This window comes from Culex quinquefasciatus, chromosome 2 (assembly GCF_015732765.1).
Source record: "Culex quinquefasciatus strain JHB chromosome 2, VPISU_Cqui_1.0_pri_paternal, whole genome shotgun sequence".
In the NCBI taxonomy this organism is placed as follows: Eukaryota; Metazoa; Arthropoda; class Insecta; order Diptera; family Culicidae; genus Culex; species Culex quinquefasciatus.
In genome coordinates, this window is record NC_051862.1 from 162,048,010 (window position 1) to 162,069,688 (window position 21,679).

Genomic DNA, 21,679 nt, shown 5'->3' on the forward strand with positions numbered 1-21,679 from the left:
TTGTTTTTTTTTCCCATTTGCTTTATCTCAACAATCGCATGATCAAATTCAATGTCTGGGAAATTAAACGATATATTCGAAAAAAAAGAAAGGGTCGAGCCTTGATCGTGACTTTTTCAAGTGGAAAATCATTTTTCATACCTTTAAATTCTTTTTGGTGGATATAAGGTGAAAAACATTTCGAAAAAAAGTAAGTGTTTTTTATTTTAAATTCGATTTTTCATTAATTAAGCATTTTCAATGTTTTCAAAAATACTTTTTTATGAAAACGTGAGACCCTTCCAAACGAATTTGGAAAGATTTATATGGATGAAAAAATGATGCAAAATAACAAAGTAGTTCGCTACGACATTTTTTCGTATTTTTTAATTAAACTAGATTTTTCATCATCCCGCACCACAGCCCAGAAGGTGTTTTTTATGTCCCTTAAAACATTGTTTTTTTTTTGAAAATTTCAAATATTCCTTTTAGTGAATTTAATTTTCTTTGATACAACGTTAAGTAAAATAAAACGGATTTATCCATGTATTAATTTTTCCGAAAATTCCTATCTTTATTAGGACTAGAGCAATTCTCCGAGATTTCGGTCGTTCGACTTTTTCTGTATTTTTTAATCCGGCTGAAACTTTTCTGGTGCCTTCGGTATGCCCAAAAAAGGCATTTTGCATCGATAGTTTGTCCATATAATTTTACATACAAATTTGGCAGCTGTCCACAAAAATGATATGTGAAAATTCAAAAATCTGTATCTTTTGAAGAAATTTTTTGATCGATTCAGTGTCTTCGGCCAAGTTGTAGGTATGGACTACACTAAAAAAAATGATACACGGTAAAAAAAAATTGGTAATTTTTAATTTCACTTCTTGTCACTAAAACTTAATTTGCAAAAACACTTTTTTTTATTTTTTTCATTTTTGATATGTTTTAGGGGACATAAAATGCCTACTTTTTTGCCTATTCTGGAAATTTCACTCATTAGAAAATGTTGGGTTGTTTGGGTGAGACTTAGAAAACATCAATTTTATTGTTTTTAAACCTTTGCATGGCAATATCTCAGCAACTAAGGATCGTTTCAACAAAGTCCGACTAAGCAAAGTATTTCTCAGCTTTTAATTTTTTTTTTCAAAAGTGGGCAAACATGGGCACTATTTTTAAAAAATCCATATCTGTGACTATTTTGAAAAAAGTTACATAAAAATGGCTGTAACTTGAAATTGGTGCACTGTATCAAAATTTCACTAGAGTACTTTTTGATTGCAAATTCAATATAACATCGAAAAATGAAATTGAAATAAAAATCGATTTTTAAAAAAAAATGTATTGATTCAAAAAATTATAACTTGGTCAAAGATTTCTGAAAAGTTGGCATTTGATGTCCTCTAAATCATTTTGAAAAATAAAAAAAATTAAAATAGTGATTTTTTTGCCATTCAAGTTTCAGTGACAAATAGTGAAATTAAAAATCACCAAAATTTATTACCGCGTATCATTTTTTTTCAGTGAAGTCCATATTCATACCTATAACTGTGTTGAAGACACCAAATCGATCAAAAAATTCATTCAAAAGATACAGATTTTTGAATTTTCACGTATCATTTTTGTAGGAACAGCTGCCAAATTTCTATGGAAAATTTTATGGACAAACTAATGATGCAAATGGGGCATACCGAAGGCACCAAAAAAGTTTCAGTTGGATAAAAAAAATAGACTGATTATTAGTTAATATTCACGATTTCGCGACATTTAGGATTTTAGGATATTTCAGTGAAATCCCATGAAATTTTACAATTTCTTAAATCAACGCTTAACAACAAATATTTTATCCTTAAAGCATTATAATATGGGTAATCCTCCGCCAACTCACACAGCAGTTGAAAAAAGTTTTTTGAAAAAATATTGTTTTTTTTTTTCGATGAAAAATACATTTTTTCGGAATTTTGACTTAAAAAAAGTTACCCTTTAGGGCTTAGTTTCACTCAAATCGAAGAGGGGTAGGGGCAACTTTTCCCGATTTCGTGTGAGTTGGTAGAGAATTACACATATTACAAACTAATTATTTTAACAAAAACAACTCAACGATTTGAAAAATGGGAAATGTGGCCAACCATTTAGGGTAATTCTCTACCAACTCACACGAAATCGGGAAAAGTTGCCCCGACCCCTCTTCGATTTGCGTGAAACTTTGTCCTAAGGGGTAACTTTTGTCCCTGATCACGAATCCGATGTCCGTTTTTTGATATCTCGTGACGGAGGGCGGTACGACCCCTTCCATTTTGAACATGCGAAAAGAGGTATTTTCAATAATTTGCAGCCTGAAACGGTGATGAGATAGAAATTTGGTGTCAAAGGGACTTTATGTAAAATTAGACGCCCGATTTGATGGCGTACTCAGAATTTCGAAAAACGTATTTTCATCGAAAAAACACTAAAAAGTTTTAAAATCCTCCCATTTTCCGTTACTCGACTGTAAAAAATTTTGGAACATGTCATTTAATGGGAAATTTAATGTACTTTTCGAATCTACATTGTCCCAGAAGGGTCATTTTTTCATTTAGAACAAAATTTTTCATTTTAAAATTTCGTGTTTTTTCTAACTTTGCAGGGTTATTTTTTAGAGTGTAACAATGTTCTACAAAGTTGTAGAGCAGACAATTACAAAAATTTTGATATATAGACATAAGGGGTTTGCTTATAAACATCACAAGTTATCGCGATTTTACGAAAAAAAGTTTTGAAAAAGTTACTTTTTGCGTTTCTCTTTGTTTCGTCGTCCGTGTCTGTCGCGGGTGACCATGAACGGCCATGATCGATGACGACCAACTTTTTCAAAACTTTTTTTCGTGAAATCGCGATAACTCGTGATGTTTATAAGCAAACCCCTTATGTCTATATATCAAAATTTTTGTAATTGTCTGCTCTACAACTTTGTAGAACATTGTTACACTCTAAAAAATAACCCTGCAAAGTTAGAAAAACACGAAATTTTAAAATGAAAAATTTTGTTCTAAATGAAAAATGACCCTTCTGGGACAATGTAGATTCGAAAAGTACATTAAATTTCCCATTAAATGACATGTTTCAAAATTTTTTACAGTCGAGTAACGGAAAATGGGAGAATTTTTAGAACTTTTTTAGTGTTTTTTCGATGAAAAATACGTTTATTCGGAATTCTGAGTACGCCATCAAATCGGGCGTCTTATTTTACATAAAAGTCCCTTTGACACCAAATTTATCTCATCACCGTTTCAGGCTGCAAATTATTGAAAAATACCTCTTTTTCGCATGTTCAAAAATGGAAGGGGTCGTACCGCCCCTCCGTCACGAGATATCAAAAAACGGACCTCGGATTCGTGATCAGGGACAAAAGTTACCCCTTAGGACAAAGTTTCACGCAAATCGAAGAGGGGTCGGGGCAACTGCTGTGTGAGTTGGCGGAGAATTACCCTTTAATCTTTAAAAAAGAATAATTACAAAAACTACAGTACCAAACCTTGGTTATTTAAGATTAGATAAATTTTGCTTCATAAATTTATTTTTGATTATTCTTCCTGAAAAAATTTAGAATTTTTTTGATCTCCGTGAAATTTTTAAGAAATTTAATTGTTCTTTTTTTGAAATTTTAATGATTTTGTCACAGATAATATTTTTGCTTGTCGAATTTAAACTTTGAAAAAAAAAAAAAAAAAATGCAACGACCTAAGGATCAAAAAACCCAACATGGGGTTGATTTTTTTTATTATAATAATATTTCAAATGCATGATTTTTTCATTGACAGTATAACTAGATTTTGATTTTTCGAGCCAAATCTGCTTTTAAAAATTGAAAAGATAAATTTTGAGTAAAAATGTTGGTATCATTTTTCAAAAGGAAAATCATGTTATAAAAAGAGAGGTGGGATGAAAATCTCGAAAAATGCTACCTCATTTGAAGATGAAGCCCTTGAACTGCAAGTCGATGCCGTCGTGCTAACTTGTCGTACGTCGCTTTTTGACGTTCCGAGTAAAGCGCGTTTTTATGTTTGAGCATGAATAAACAAAAACGAAAGCACGCAGTGTGAACAATAACAAAAACGTATTGTGTAGTTGATCATTCTGTACATCGTCCTGAAATTTGGTTGTATTTGGTTGCTGGAATCCTGAGTTATTATGCGTCATACGCGTTCTGACCTGAAATGCCTTTGGCCAGTTGTCGCACTTGCATCAATTTTCAGGCTGTGTCAAGATAGCACGACAAGATTAAATCTTTTTTCATATGAATAGAGACAACAATGCACGGGTTTTCTCAGTTTTTTTTTAATATCTCAGGAGTGAAATCGAATTTTGGGGATCTGTGAGAATCAAAAGTTGATGCATTGTAAGTTGCACAGAATGGCGTTCTTAACTCAATTTGGCCCAAAATGCACGTACGACAAGTTAGCACGACGGCGACGAAGTGACGTCTTCGAGCCGCGTGCTCCAGTTCCAGACTCGCAGTCAGAACAATCCAGTCTGGAACCGGATGGTTTTCACTCCTAGGCGCGACACCGTCATTGGGCTCGGTCCAGCATCCACTTAAATATATTGTCTTTTGCGAGTGAAACGTGATCGGGTCCGATAATTGGCGGGCAGCTGCTGGTCACGTCTCTGTCACACGCTCGCGAGATACGCAAGAGTGACATTTTTGGCAAAATATCGCAAATTGATTCTGAACGATTTGAAGAGGAAGCTAATGGTCAATGTAAATAACACTGATTGTTTTGATTTAGTATATGGGTAATTTAAATAATACGAAAGCTAAACTTTATTTATATTAGCTTTTTTTGCTTTATAAATTAACTGACACGTTGAACTTTGAATGTTTTTATAGATGTTGAAGCAATCAATAAAATAAAAATGAACTTTGCAGTTTAAAAATATTATGAACTTAAATCTACTCTTAATCATTTATATAATTTATCGATATTATCATCATATTCTATAATGTCTAAAGACATTGTAAAATATGTTTCTAAATGGGAGTCAATTTGCCGACTAGTGTTGTCAATAAATCATCACAACATTTTAGCTAATGACCATACTTGGTACTTTTTAACACGATGTTGTTAATTAGTTATTTGGGTATAATTATTACTTCCCACTAGAATCCACCAGTCAGATCTAACGATAATGTGCAAAACATCCTCAGAGTGACAGATTCAAGGCGCCAATCTTGTATTATTTGGTACTAACGTACTTGTTACCCATGGAGATTTATATTCAATTGACATTTTCACATCATTTACACAGAACATTTGTTTTTAGTCAATGTAACAGAAAATCCCTTTATTTACTTATTTTTAACATGCTTTTTTACAAACTCCCAAGTGAAATCTTTGGTAAAGCAAATCTCCTCTATTTCTAAAAACCATTTTTTATCACCATCTCACATCACATAACTCTACACCTGTCTCTCGCCACTACCCCTCCCGTTCCATCCAGTGCTGCCAGTATCGCTCGATCAAACACATCTTGCAGTCCTCGCTGCGTCAACGCGGAGCATTCCACGTACCCAAGGGCTCGAACCTCTCTAGCCATTCCGACACCCTGTCGCCGGCTAACCGGCTTAAGTCCCAGCTTAGCCAGCCTCTTCAAAACGCCAATCTCCTGCCGCCGATCAATTTGCGTTCCAACGAGCAAAAATGGCGTCCCCGGGCAGTGCTGCCGAAGTTCCGGGACCCACAGCTTGCGCACGTTCTGAAACGAGTCCGGATTCACGACGGAGAAACACACCAGGAAGACGTCCGTTTCGGGATATGTTAGCCGCCGCAGACGATCAAAGTCGTGCTGTCCGGCGATGGAGATCAGCTGCAGGGTCCACGGGTCGTCTCCGATCGTGAATGGGACCTGGTAGCTGTGCAGTGTGGCCGGTTTGCGGCGCGTCACGGGGAACCGATTGACCGTGTAGGACATCAGCATGCAGGTCTTGCCGACGAAGCCGTCACCCAGAACGACACACTTGACCTTTGGCATTGCATTCGCAGCGTTGTGGGATGAGTCACGGCACTTGAGTGATCATGAACGGATGGGGAGTTTTTGTTATCGGGTGTTGGCTGGTTCTGTGCGCTGTGTACGACGACAAGTTGATCTGGTGAACTTTGCGTTAAGACTGAACTTGGGCATCGGACCGAGCTCGGCTCTTGGTAATCGATAGTTGAATGAATCATCAAAGTTGGTTGATTAGAGGAAAGTTTCGGAATGGGTTAGTTTGGCAGTTTCGTTATCACTGGTAAGCTTGTTTTAACGTTTGTTTATTTTGATTAGCCCAGCCACAAATATTTGTTTGTAACTTTTAAATCATTTGGCAAGATGTAAATTATAATTTGGTAGAACATTGTTCATGCATTCCCTTTGTCAAATGAAGCCATTTTGTATCAATTGTTTTCTCATACAAGGTTCCATACAATTTTGTGAAACTAAGACTTCCTCCAGGATCTCTTCGACAGAATGGCTGGAAATAACTGGAAAAGTTTAAGTTCTGTTATTGACAGGAGGTCAGGACTTGTTATTACACAGAATAGTTGTTATAATAACACAAAATAATAACAGAGATTTGTTCTAATCTAATCTAATCTCTAATCTAATCTAATCTAACACAAACGCAGCCAGTCTTGTGATTAGATTACGCCGCAAGCACTTTTCTTGTCATTATTAATAATTGCAGTACATCCGAGAACACCCGAAAATGCATTGCAAAGATTAAAGCGGCCAGCCCTACTACGTTGTGTTTACCGCAGAGGATTCTGAGAACGGATCACATTTCACAGAATCTACAGGGGAGGAAGGATACCAAACGCTCCTGTTTACAGTTTCATATGTGTTTTGTATAATGTGTCAAGTGTAAAATATAGTGTGGTTATATAATCAATTAAATATAATAATGCAATATAATGATCATTTAATAAAATCCCATCACCGATATATAATAACATGCACCCAAGCACACTAACAGCGACACAATAGAAATGAAAATGAGCATGCAAAAACAAGACAGCGCGTCCCCGTGGTCAGCGCACTAATGATCCAAAATAATAACAGAGATTTGTTCGTAACAAAACTCATTCTGAGCAGTTCTCAACGAAATCAGTTTTTTTTTGGCAGCTGTCCATACAAAAATGATGTCTGTATCTTTTGAAGGATTTTTTTAATCGATTTGGTGTCTTCTTCAAAGTTGTAGGTATAGATAAGGACTACACTGAAAAAAATATGCTACACGATTAAGATTTTTTTGGTGATTTTTAATTTAACTTTTTGTCACTAGAACTTGATTTGCAAAAAAAAACTATTTTTATTTTTTTTTCATTTTTTGATATGTTTTAGGGGACATAAAATGACATTTTTTCAGAAATTTTCAAGTTGTGCAAACAATCTTTGACCGAGTTCTAAATTGTTTAATCCATACTAATTTCAGGGTTGTTACGGACGGCGCGGATCGCGCGGATGGCGCGTTTCGCGCGGATAGCGCGGATCTGGCGCGGATTTGCTGGCTTATTTTGCTCAGGCGCGGATTTCGCGCGGATGGCAATTTTGAAAATGTTTGTTTGTATATTCTTAGTACAAAACGTCGAAAAATGAAGATAAAGATTATGTCGAAATTATTTTTTTTTGTATGTTATGATTTCGATGATGAGTAATGATTTTTAACCTTATTGATTTTTAATTTTATACGGGTAATTCTCCGCCAACTCACACAGCAGTTGCCCCGACCCCTCTTCGATTTGCGTGAAACTTTGTCCTAAGGGGTAACTTTTGTCCCTGACCACGAATCCGAGGTCCGTTTTTTGATATCTCGTGACGGAGGGGCGGTACGACCCCTTCCATTTTTGAACATGCGAAAAAAGAGGTGTTTTTCAATAATTTGCAGCCTGTAACGGTGATGAGATAGAAATTTGGTGTCAAAGGGACTTTTATGTAAAATTAGACGCCCGATTTGATGGCGTACTCAGAATTCCGAAAAAACGTATTTTTCATCGAAAAAAACACTAAAAACGTTTTAAAAATTCTCCCATTTTCTGTTACTCGACTGTAAAAAATTTTGGAACATGTCATTTTATGGGAAATTTAATGTACTTTTCGAATCTACATTGACCCAGAAGGGTCATTTTTTCATTTAGAACAAAATTTTTCATTTTAGAATTTCGTGTTTTTTCTAACTTCGCAGGGTTTTTTTTTAGAGTGTTACAATGTTCTACAAAGTTGTAGAGCAGACAATTACAAAAATTTTGATATATAGACATAAGGGGTTTGATAATAAACATCACGAGTTATCGCGATTTTACGAAAAAAAGTTTTGAAAAAGTTACTTTTTGCGTTTCTCTTTGTTTCGTCGTCCGTGTCTGTCGCGGGTGACCATGAACGGCCATGATCGGTGACGACCAACTTTTTCAAAACTTTTTTTCGTATAATCGCGATAACTCGTGATGTTTATAAGCAAACCCCTTATGTCTTTATATCAAATTTTTTGTAATTGTCTGCTCTACAACTTTGTAGAACATTGTTACACTCTAAAAAATAACCCTGCAAAGTTAAAAACACGAAATTTTAAAATGAAAATTTTGTTCTAAATGAAAAATGACCCTTCTGGGTCAATGTAGATTCGAAAAGTACATTAAATTTCCCATAAAATGACATGTTCCAAATTTTACAGTCGAGTAACAGAAAATGGGAGAATTTTTAAAACGTTTTTAGTGTTTTCGATGAAAAATACGTTTTCGGAATTCTGAGTACGCCATCAAATCGGGCGTCTAATTTTACATAAAAGTCCCTTTGACACCAAATTTCTATCTCATCACCGTTTCAGGCTGCAAATTATTGAAAAACACCTCTTTCGCATGTTCAAAATGGAAGGGGTCGTACAGCCCTCCGTCACGAGATATCAAAAAACGGACCTCGGATTCGTGATCAGGGACAAAAGTTACCCCTTAGGACAAAGTTTCACGCAAATCGAAGAGGGGTCGGGGCAACTTTTCTCGATTTCGTGTGAGTTGGTAGAGATATATACTGGAGTATACTGGATTTATTCAATTTTTAATTTTGTAAACCAAATATTACAAACTTTTCCCTAAGATATAGACATTAGAATGTGTAACAAAAACTATTATTGGGGCATGTTTTGATGGGCGCCAAATATGAGCTTGATTGGACGAAACAGAAGCTGGCCTCCACTTTCGAATTTTGGAATGGAATTTAATCGGTAGAAATATTTTTTCTAAATTCAAACATTCTTGGCGAAAATAAAAAGATCAGAACATTCCAAATTCAAAGCTTTAGAAATTCAAAAATTCGAAAAAAAATGTTTTCATAGTTTTTATAATAACAAAAAAAAAATCAAAATAAATATAATTTTTTTTTCGAAATTTCTAAAATCGTAATTAAAAAAATCTGAAATTTCGAAATTCAAAATTTTAGCAATCTGAAATTCTAAATACCAAAAATTTGGGTAATCGAAAATTTGAAGATTGAAAAAAAACTAAAAAATATCAAATTCAAAACAATATAGAAAAATAATTCTCAAATCTTAAATGATTTTAGTATCCTTATGCTTATAAATTCTAAAGTTCTTAAATTCTTAAATTCTCAAATCCTAAATTCTTGAATTCTTAAATTGTTAAATTCTAAAATTCTAAGATTCTTAAATTATTTAATTCTTAAATTCTAAAATTCGGAAATTCTTTTTATTTTTAAAATCTTAGTTCTTAAATTCTTAAATTCTTGAATTCCACAATTTTTGAAGTCCTATTTTATGTAAGAGATTTTGAAATTATGAGAAGACATTATTTTTAATATCAGAAATTAAATTTCTTTCGGAGTGAAATTTTAGCGAGGATTTAGGATTACAAACTGTATAAAAATTCATAGATTTTGAATATTTAGACTTTAGAAATTTAAAATAAAAAAAATCAAGATAAATATTTTTTTCGAAATTTCTAAAATCGTAATTAAAAAAAAATCTGAAATTTAGAAATTCTAAATTTTAGCAATCTGAAATTCTAAATACCAAAAATTTGGGTAATCGAAAATTTGAAGATTTAAAAAAAAATCAAAATTAAATAGTCAAAATTTAAAACCTCAAAAATATCAAATTCAAAACAATATAGAAAAAAAATTCTCAAATCTTTTATGATTTCAGTATCCTTATGCTTATAAATTCTACAGTTCTTAATTTCTTAAATTCTCAAATCCTGAATTCTAAATTCTCAATTGTTAAATTGTTAAATTCTAAAATTCTAAAATTCAAAAATTCTAAAAATCTAAAATTCTAAAATTCCTAAATTCTTAAATTCTTAAATTCTTAAATTCTTAAATTCTTAAATTCTTAAATTCTTAAATTCTTAAATTCTTAAATTCTTAAATTCTTAAATTCTTAAATTCTTAAATTCTTAAATTCTTAAATTCTTAAATTCTTAAATTCTTAAATTCTTAAATTCTTAAATTCTTAAATTCTTAAATTCTTAAATTCTTAAATTCTTAAATTCTTAAATTCTTAAATTCTTAAATTCTTAAATTCTTAAATTTTAAATTCTTAAATTCTTAAATTCTTAAATTCTTAAATTCTTAAATTCTTAAATTCTTAAATTCTTAAATTCTTAAATTCTTAAATTCTTAAATTCTTAAATTCTTAAATTCTTAAATTCTTAAATTCTTAAATTCTTAAATTCTTAAATTCTTAAATTCTTAAATTCTTAAATTCTTAAATTCTTAAATTCTTAAATTCTTAAATTCTTAAATTCTTAAATTCTTAAATTCTTAAATTCTTAAATTCTTAAATTCTTAAATTCTTAAATTCTTAAATTCTTAAATTCTTAAATTCTTAAATTCTTAAATTCTTAAATTCTTAAATTCTTAAATTCTTAAATTCTTAAATTCTTAAATTCTTAAATTCTTAAATTCTTAAATTCTTAAATTCTTAAATTCTTAAATTCTTAAATTCTTAAATTCTTAAATTCTTAAATTCTTAAATTCTTAAATTCTTAAATTCTTAAATTCTTAAATTCTTAAATTCTTAAATTCTTAAATTCTTAAATTCTTAAATTCTTAAATTCTTAAATTCTTAAATTCTTAAATTCTTAAATTCTTAAATTCTTAAATTCTTAAATTCTTAAATTCTTAAATTCTTAAATTCTTAAATTCTTAAATTCTTAAATTCTTAAATTCTTAAATTCTTAAATTCTTAAATTCTTAAATTCTTAAATTCTTAAATTCTTAAATTCTTAAATTCTTAAATTCTTAAATTCTTAAATTCTTAAATTCTTAAATTCTTAAATTCTTAAATTCTTAAATTCTTAAATTCTTAAATTCTTAAATTCTTAAATTCTTAAATTCTTAAATTCTTTAAATTCTTAAATTCTTAAATTCTTAAATTCTTAAATTCTTAAATTCTTAAATTCTTAAATTCTTAAATTCTTAAATTCTTAAATTCTTAAATTCTTAAATTCTTAAATTCTTAAATTCTTAAATTCTTAAATTCTTAAATTCTTAAATTCTTAAATTCTTAAATTCTTAAATTCTTAAATTCTTAAATTCTTAAATTCTTAAATTCTTAAATTCTTAAATTCTTAAATTCTTAAATTCTTAAATTCTTAAATTCTTAAATTCTTAAATTCTTAAATTCTTAAATTCTTAAATTCTTAAATTCTTAAATTCTTAAATTCTTAAATTCTTAAATTCTTAAATTCTTAAATTCTTAAATTCTTAAATTCTTAAATTCTTAAATTCTTAAATTCTTAAATTCTTAAATTCTTAAATTCTTAAATTCTTAAATTCTTAAATTCTTAAATTCTTAAATTCTTAAATTCTTAAATTCTTAAATTCTTAAATTCTTAAATTCTTAAATTCTTAAATTCTTAAATTCTTAAATTCTTAAATTCTTAAATTCTTAAATTCTTAAATTCTTAAATTCTTAAATTCTTAAATTCTTAAATTCTTAAATTCTTAAATTCTTAAATTCTTAAATTCTTAAATTCTTAAATTCTTAAATTCTTAAATTCTTAAATTCTTAAATTCTTAAATTCTTAAATTCTTAAATTCTTAAATTCTTAAATTCTTAAATTCTTAAATTCTTAAATTCTTAAATTCTTAAATTCTTAAATTCTTAAATTCTTAAATTCTTAAATTCTTAAATTCTTAAATTCTAAATTCTTAAATTCTTAAATTCTTAAATTCTTAAATTCTTAAATTCTTAAATTCTTAAATTCTTAAATTCTTAAATTCTTAAATTCTTAAATTCTTAAATTCTTAAATTCTTAAATTCTTAAATTCTTAAATTCTTAAATTCTTAAATTCTTAAATTCTTAAATTCTTAAATTCTTAAATTCTTAAATTCTTAAATTCTTAAATTCTTAAATTCTTAAATTCTTAAATTCTTAAATTCTTAAATTCTTAAATTCTTAAATTCTTAAATTCTTAAATTCTTAAATTCTTAAATTCTTAAATTCTTAAATTCTTAAATTCTTAAATTCTTAAATTCTTAAATTCTTAAATTCTTAAATTCTTAAATTCTTAAATTCTTAAATTCTTAAATTCTTAAATTCTTAAATTCTTAAATTCTTAAATTCTTAAATTCTTAAATTCTTAAATTCTTAAATTCTTAAATTCTTAAATTCTTAAATTCTTAAATTCTTAAATTCTTAAATTCTTAAATTCTTAAATTCTTAAATTCTTAAATTCTTAAATTCTTAAATTCTTAAATTCTTAAATTCTTAAATTCTTAAATTCTTAAATTCTTAAATTCTTAAATTCTTAAATTCTTAAATTCTTAAATTCTTAAATTCTTAAATTCTTAAATTCTTAAATTCTTAAATTCTTAAAACCTTAAATTCTTAAATTCTTAAATTCGGAAATTCTTAAATGTTTTTATTTTTAAATTCTTAGTTCTTAAATTCTTAAATACTTGAATTCCACAGTTCAATTTAAAGTCCTATTTTATGTAAGAGATTTTGAAATTATGAGAAGACATTATTTTAAATATCAGAAATTAAATTTCTATCGGAGTGAAATTTTAGCGAGGATTTTAAATTACAAACTATAGAAAAATCCTTAAATTTTGAATATTTAAACTTTCGAAATTTAAAATTATATCATATTATAATTTTGGATTTTGATTTAATTTTAAGGTTATAGTTTTGAAGTTAAATTTTTAGGTTTTTAAATATTGTATTTTCTATTTTAAAGATTTTTTTTTTCATGACCCTTGCCTTGACCGTCTGTTAAGGATTTTTTTTTTAAATGGATTTATTGCTTTCAATCTTTTGAAGCCTTTGATCAGTAGTGCGATGCCTGTGTGAACGCGCAGTCCTGTTTTTTCGTGTTATTTTCCGTCTCTTTTGTGTCGCTGTTCGGGTAAAAAAATATTCGGAGTGAAAAGTGATTTTTTTTTGTGTGTACCTTTTGTTTCGCATTTTTGTCGTGAATTGTGTGCTGCGAGGAGAAGATTACCCTCTGAAAATGCAGCGTTATCAGTGCATAATTGGCAAAGGGAGCACGTGGTCGTAAAAAAATATTCAGAGTGAAAAGTGATGTTTTGTGATTTACAAAGCCCTTCCTATATCATCGTTGATCGGAAGGCACGGCGTCGGGTGGACAGTGTTTAAATTTTTCGAATAAGGTTTTATTTTTTTGCGGTGAAAAAGCTATTTCAATATAATGATCGAAAAACGCACTGATCGTCGAGTTAATAGTGGAGCAAAATAACTGTGTGAATTTGTGTGTTAACCAGAAAGTCCTCCCCATAGCATCGTAGCTCGGGAGGCATCGAAAAGCCAATACCTTATCCCACTAACAAAAAAAATAAAAAAAATCACGTGATGCTTGAAGGAGATGCTGTGGATTCAACGGTCTCAAGCGGTATCAACAAGTATATAGCGAAAAACTATGTGCTTGATGAGTCTGCAACTTCAACTATCGGACTAAAATTCCTCCCTTTCGTTGAACTGCAGGCTTCTTGGGAGGGCGCCGGTATTGACCAATAAAGTAGGGATCTTCAGAGGTTAAACAGTGAACGGATGGTTGGCTCCCACTGATCATTTTTGATTCATTGTTTAACTTCAGCTGATCCGTTAATAACGGAGTAGCAGCTCATTGGCAGTCAACCATGCTCATGCTCATGCTCAATCTTTTGAAGCCTTTAACCATAAAACGATATTTTTTATCAAATTCTTTCTGAATTAGTTTTTCTTCATTAAAAAAATAAAATTTCTTAAATGTCGGTCGTGATATTTTTTATGTGGCGTGGATTTTGCGCGGTTTCGGATTTTAGGTCGGCGCGGATTTGGCGCGGATTTTTTTCGCCTCACCCGTAACAACCCTGTAATTTAAAAGAAAAACATCGAATTAATGGTCGCAAAAATTTTTCAACCTCATTTTTCGATTTAAAATCAAATTTGCAATCAAAAAGCACTGTAAAAACATTTTGATGAAGTGCACCGTTTTCAATTTAAGGTTATTTTTAGGTAACTTTTTTGAAAATAGTCGCAGTTTTTCATTTTTTTAATTAGTACACATGTTTACCCACTTTTGAAAAAAATATTTTTGAATAGCTGAGAAAATTTTCTATATCCGAAATTTAAAAAAATGAACAACTGTGACTATTTTCAAAAAAGTTACCTAAAATGGCTCTAACTTGAAAACGGTGCACTTTATCAAAATTACACTAAAGTACTTTTTGATTGCAAATTTGATTAAACATCGAAAAATGAAGTTGAGAATTTTTTGCGACCAATTTTTCGATTTTTTGAAAAAATCAGTATTGATTACAAAATTCATAACTCGGTCAAAGATTTTTTGCACAACTTGAAAATTTCTGAAAAGTTGGCATTTTAAATCCCCTAAAACATATCAAAAATTGAAAATTTTTCGAGAAATGTTCAGTGATTAACAATCTAAACAGCACCTCTCCAACTCGCGGTATCATGAAAACTATTAGTTAGGTTTTCATTGAAAAAGAAATGAAATTTTTGTGAAATTTTCTGCATTTTGTAATGAATTCTTTTAAAGTTACTCGAAATTCTAGAATCAAGCGTAATCTTTCGAGCGGGCTAGAAACTCTTATTTGGGACATTTTCAATTTATAGATTTTTTGTATGAAAACTTTTATATTTAAAAAATTTGCTGAGGTAGGCCACGCAAGTTAATTGATAATTTCTCATCTTGTTGATCAATTGGGTCCTAAAATCAAGCTTAGATTGCTGATATTATTGTTTGCAGCGATAAAGCTTATTTTTCTGAGTACAATGACCCTTTGTACGACCACAAAGAGTTTAAAATGGATTTTTAAATCAATTTTGAAAAATTAACCTCGCGGTCCTTCTTGACAGAAAAGCTCCTACTTGACAGCTCGTTCCAAAGGAACCACAGTTGATCCATCAAAAAAATGTTGTCTTGTCATAGAATTTTTTTTGCATTAAAATGAAAAAAAGTGATCAGAAATGGTTTTTAATCGTGTTGTTTACCGTTGTACATAAAAATTGACAAAGGGCTTTAGTACCCAATTGGATCTGTGGTGTGTGCTCCAATTTTTAAGTATTAGTTTAGATTATTTTCATAAAAATAATGATTTCAAATGCCATCTCAACCGGAAAAATTTGATTTTATACTTGAAAGTATATAACAGGTATATATAGGAAGTATATTAGAAAATACCTTTTACTAAAAAATCACCAAAAATCGAATGTCAAATTTCCCATATTTTCCACATTTTCTTTGAGTGTTGTTTATCTCTGTTGGCAAACCACACTGTATTACAAGGGTAAACTTTGATTCCTTTGCATATTTACACTCAACTCCCAAGAAAAAATACCAACTTTCTACTTTCCATAAAATGGTCAACCGCACTACTATTGATCTGATCAATCTTATCGAAACGTAATATTCACCTGATTCGTTTGCCACACTCCAAGTGCATCTGACTCCGCCCAATCTATAGTGATAATTTGAAGAACATCAACATGTTTGAGAACGTGATGTGATAATAAGAAAATTCGTTCATCCGGTGTGTTAATTCCGCTAAACAGAAACGTTCCGGTTTCAACTTCTTATTGGAGCATACTGGCAGCATTAAAATGCTTTGATGAATGTTTAATGTTAAGATAAGATGTTGTCCATTTGCAAATGTTTTTCCAGCACATCACTTAAAAACATTCCAAAAGCGTAGAAAATCCGAGTGGATCACCTTGTCCGTTCGAAACCGACAATTGATCGAGGTCTCCATCCGTCTCATTAATCAGTATAAATTTGGTGAGAATTAAAATCAGTTGATCAGGCTCTTTGCTGATGGGCATCGGAACCAACTCGACACAGCTGCCAACCAGGTCTAGGAAGATGCAATCAATCAAGTGCGTTGCCGTCGGTGACAGCGGCGTCGGCAAGGGTAGCATGCTGTTTGCGTACGCCACCGGGAAGTTCCCGCGGGCTCGCATTCCGGCGGACATTCCGGACAACTACTCGCTGATGACGATGGTGGACGGTGGCGAGTGGACGTCGCTGGATTTGTACTTCACACCCGGCTCGGAGGATTACGACCAGCTGCGGCCCCTGCTGTGGTACCCGCAGACGAATCTGTTCCTGGTGTGCTTTTCGGTGGTGGAGTTGGGCTCGTTCGAAAGTGTGCCCAGCTGGGTGAAGGAAATCCGGCAGCACTGCGGCTGGAAGGTGCCATTTTTGCTGTGTGGAACCAAGACTGACCTGCGGAACCATCCGGAAGTGCTGAGGGAACTGGCCGGCGAGGGTTGTGGACCGGTTACGTTTCAGCAGGGATTAGGACTGGCCAGGGAGGTGGGAGCTGCCGGGTATGTGGAATGTTCCGCGTGGACAAGGGCCGGCCTGAAGGGGGTCTTTGAGGAAGTGATTGCGACGGTGGTTAAGGAGCGGAAACGAAGTAAAGTGAGGAATACATTGTGGTGAATGTTTGGAGTTTAGCTGTTTACGTCGTTTTGTATTAAGATTCAAATCGTTATTGAAATAAAATTATCTCTCTTATCAACTCTTTAAAAAATAGTTGCTTGTAATTCTTGATAATTATAACAATATCTTTTACAAAGCCGGGACCGTGGTGTAGGGGTAAGCGTGATTGCCTCTCACCCAGTCGGCCTGGGTTCGATCCCAGACAGTCCCGGTGGCATTTTTCGAGACGAGATTTGTCTGATCACGCCTTCCGTCGGAAGGGAAGTAAATGTTGGTCCCGGACTAACCTAAAAAAGGTTAGGTCGTTAGCTCAGTCCAGGTGTAGGAGTCGTCTCCCTGGGTCCTGCCTCGGTGGAGTCGCTGGTAGGCAGTTGGACAAACAATCCAAAGGTCGTCAGTTCGAATCCCGGGGTGGATGGAAGCTAAGGTGTAAAAAGAGGTTTGCAATTGCCTCAACAATCAAGCCTTCGAACACCTAGTTTCGAGTAGGAATCTCGCAATCGAGAACGCCAAGGCAATGCTGTAGAGCGAATAATTTGATTTTGATTTGATCTTTTACAAAGAGTGCTTTATACACTAACAAGAGCCCTTTGTGATGAATTCTCCATCCTAGTTGACCATGGAAGGTTTCTGACTAGAGCGAGGTCAGTAGGCAATATCTCCCAGATTCCCAGATGAGGTCATAACAGCTTGTCAGCTTCTGCAGCTTCCCAAACAGTCATCCTTCATTTAGTACCACAATCGCTCAAGATCAATAAACAACTACATCTCTTTCTGGTCGCACTGTTCCAACAGTGTAACCTTCAGTAGCTCATCAAAAGGCCCACACACACACATCGTCTGTGCATCAACATCAAATGTTGCCGCTCGTCGATTGCACCTGTCAGAGCGGGTTCAATACGAGTAACGGGGTACGTCAAATGTGTTACGAAGAGCTTTTCTTTTTGATGTTGATGCAAGGCACAATGTACCCAACAGAACAGAGCTCCACTGGAAAACTGATTAGTGCTTGTTCAGTTGGTTCGATTGTTGTTGTTTGAACTAATGAATCATATCAAATACATATTAGCATGTCATGTACTGCCCATGTTCGCATAAATGTCCCATCTGCATTTTAAATCACTGTTGAGGTAAAGATGCAGTTCGATTGAAAACCGAGTTAAAACTAAAAATATTGATTTAAAAAAACCCGGAGGAAATCCTATTTACCTTTTTTGTGTAGGAGAGACTTGCCGAGAATTTTTTTTCAGCTTGATAATTTTGCCTGAGAGCGAACACGGGCAGTGTAGGAGCAAAATTGGCAATTGTGTTTGATGAATGCAATGAAAACTACTGATTACCTAAAATTTGTCGAATCGGTAAATATTTAACCAATTCTTCAAAGGTAAACTGTAGGTAAAAAAAGTTTTATTTCTCGCTTACTTTTTCAAATGGTCCTATGAACATAGGAAATAGAGCTGGGACTTTGAATGTATCCGGATATCCGAACGGATATCCAAAATCCGGAGCTCCGGATAGCAGATAACGATATCCGTTGGTATCCGGATATTTTTTTCTCAAAACCCCTATTAACATCATTAGAAAAGTGGACCCGACCCCTTTTTGATTTCCTAACTTCACGAAATTTTACTCTATGGGGTAACTTTGGACCCGAGGTCCATTTTTTGATATTTCGTGACGGTGGGGCGTTGCAAGCTAGTGACTATGTAGAAAATTGAATTTGAAAAACACATAATTTTCTACATGGGTTATTGAAGATTCGAGAAGTACCTACATTAAATTCCCCATAAAACGACATGTCTTTTGATTTTTGACAGTTCAGTTACGACAAACGGGAGCGCAATTTTGTTTGTTTTACTTTTTTGTTGAAAAATACGTTTTTTTGGGATTTTGAGTAAATTATCAATTGGGCGTCAAATGTTACACAAAAGTCCATTTGACACCAACCCTTTAGAGCAACTCTCTACGAAATCGGCCGATTTCGACCATTTTTATTTTTTGTATTTTTTGATTTGACTTAAACTTTGTGGGGGCCTTCCCTATGACGTCAATTACTGACAAACATCATTCTACTCACAACAGTAAACAGAGAAAGATCGTGCTCGTTATCTAATCTAATCTAATCTAATCTAATCTAATCTAATCTAATCTAATCTAATCTAATCTAATCTAATCTAATCTAATCTAATCTAATCTAATCTATACTAATCTAATCTAATCTAATCTAATCTAATCTAATCTAATCTAATCTAATCTAATCTAATCTAATCTAATCTAATCTAATCTAATCTAATTTAATCTAATCTAATCTAATCTAATCTAATCTAATCTAATCTAATCTAATCTAATCTAATCTAATCTAATCTAATCTAATCTAATCTAATCTAATCTAATCTAATCTAATCTAATCTAATCTAATCTAATCTAATCTAATCTTATCTAATCTAATCTAATCTAATCTTATCTAATCTAATCTTATCTAATCTAATCTAATCTAATCTAATCTAATCTAATCTAATCTAATCTAATCTAATCTAATCTAATCTAATCTAATCTAATCTAATCTAATCTAATCTAATCTAATCTAATCTAATCTAATCTAATCTAATCTAATCTAATCTAATCTAATCTAATCTAATCTAATCTAATCTAATCTAATCTAATCTAATCTAATCTAATCTAATCTAATCTAATCTAATCTAATCTAATCTAATCTAATCTAATCTAATCTAATCTAGTCTAATCTAATCTAATCTAATCTAACACAAACGCAGCCAGTCCGATGAAAGCATGCTGGAAAGTCTTGTGATTATATTACGCCACAAGCACTTTTCTTGTCATTCATTATTAATAATTGCAGTACATCCGAGAACACCCGAAAATGCATTGCAAAAATTAAAGCGGCCAGCCCTACTACGTTGTGTTTACCGCAGAGAGGATTCTGAGAACGGATCACATTTCAAAGAATCTACAGGGGAGGAAGGATGCGTAGACATACCGTACCAAACGCTCCTGTTTACAGTTTCATATGTGTTTTCTATAATGTGTTAAGTGTAAAATATAGTGTGGTTATATAATCAATTAAATATAATAATGCAATATAATGATCATTTAATAAAATCCCATCACCTATATAAAATAACATGCACCCAAGCACACAAACAGCGACACAAATGAAATGAAAATGAGCATGCAAAAACAAGACAGCGCGTCCCCGTGGTCAGCGCACTAATCTTAGTTAAATACACTTTTAGTATAGTTAATTACTGCGCCTAGTTTCACATCCATCCCGCCTTGCCTCCGCCACTCTCGGATAAAACAGTTTTCAACGACTTTGTCAAATGTTTGGCTTTTTTTTTACAGCAATTCCCTACGAAAACAGCATGATTCGAAAAAAAATTCTCCGATCGGGCTCAAAATGATAGGTCATTGCTAACATTTTAAAGTTATCGCCGTTTTAGAGAAAAAAGTCGATTTTTTCCCGTTTTCGTCATTTTTCCATTTTTGCGCGTGGCGCGTAGAAAAATCCAGTTTTTATTTTCAAAAAATCTCAGAGTATCAAAAACATAACTTTACCATTTTTTATGCTATGTGAAATTTTCCGAGGAATCCGATAAAAATACTTTCAGACATAGGCTCTTAGGTCCTGAGACCTTCAAAACTGCATTTAAAGTTTTCATGCGACCTTTTCAAATGTTAAGCTAGATTTTTGAAACTTCTTACTATTTTTCCCAAATAGCCAAACTAATCTCCTTTCTTTTGCGTCTAGGACAGCTAAAATAGGATAAAATGGCGCGGAGATATGATTTTTTGAAAAAAGTGGTTTTTGCGAAAATCGACGAAAATTGCCATTTTTCGAACCACCCTAACACGGCGTAGGTCACCCTAATGGCCAAACAAAAAAATACGGGTCTAATTATTTTGGTCAAGGATCCCCCAGAAAAAAATTTAGCTCGATCGAAAAACTCTTTATCGACTCATGCTGTTTTCGTGGGGAATTGCTGTTTAGTCCTCAAATTATTTTTCCTTGAAAGGTCAACTCATCACTTTCATTTGCGTATAAAATCGGTTATACTGGCGTGGAGTAACGATTTTTTGAAAATTATGGGTTTTGCGGAACTTACGAAATTTGCAATTTTTCAGACCACCCTAGCACGGTGCAGGTCACCCTAATGGTCAAACAAAAAAAAAATAAAATAAAGGTCTTATTATTTTGGCCAAGGAACCCCCAGAAAATTCTGAGCCCGTTTGGGGAACTTCTTTATCGGTTAATGCTTTTTTTCAAATGGAATTGCTTTATGTTGAAATAAGACACATCATATACATCATCACTTGTACCCAGAGGTTGTGATGGATCGACATTTTTTCTGACAGTTGATTGAGTTCTTCTCTCATTTTCGCTACGTCTGCCTGACCTACACCCTTACCAAAAATCATGATTTTTTGAGTTCCAAATCCCACTTTTCATACGATTTTTTCAGTTCAACCCATATAACCATTTTTATGGTTGTAGTACCTGAACTCAAAAAATCGTATGAAAAGTGGGATTTGGAACTCAAAAAATCATGATTTTTGGTAAGGGTGTAGACATTCTGCTTTCGCTCAAACACACACGAATGAATGAGCGCCACACAAAGTCATTGCCTAGGGACAATACTCACTGAAGCTATGCGGATATGTTCCGGGGTCAAAAACCGTCGACCTCTGGCTTGTTACGGTGGTAGACCCATAGATCTTAACTCCAGGGAGTCCTTGGATGACCCAAGAC

General features: G+C 32.3%; 2 protein-coding genes across 3 annotated transcripts in view; one reads left to right on the forward strand and one right to left on the reverse strand.

The window, feature by feature from the left end:
- Positions 1-21,679, forward strand: part of LOC6054790 (lachesin) — a 189,183-nt gene that overhangs the window by 17,696 nt on the left and 149,808 nt on the right. The window lies entirely within an intron of this gene.
- Positions 5,280-6,103, reverse strand: LOC119767299 (cdc42 homolog). The gene has a single exon (XM_038255601.1). The coding sequence runs from the start codon at positions 5,986-5,988 to the stop codon at positions 5,407-5,409; it is 582 nt and encodes a 193-aa protein (XP_038111529.1). The 5' UTR covers positions 5,989-6,103; the 3' UTR covers positions 5,280-5,406.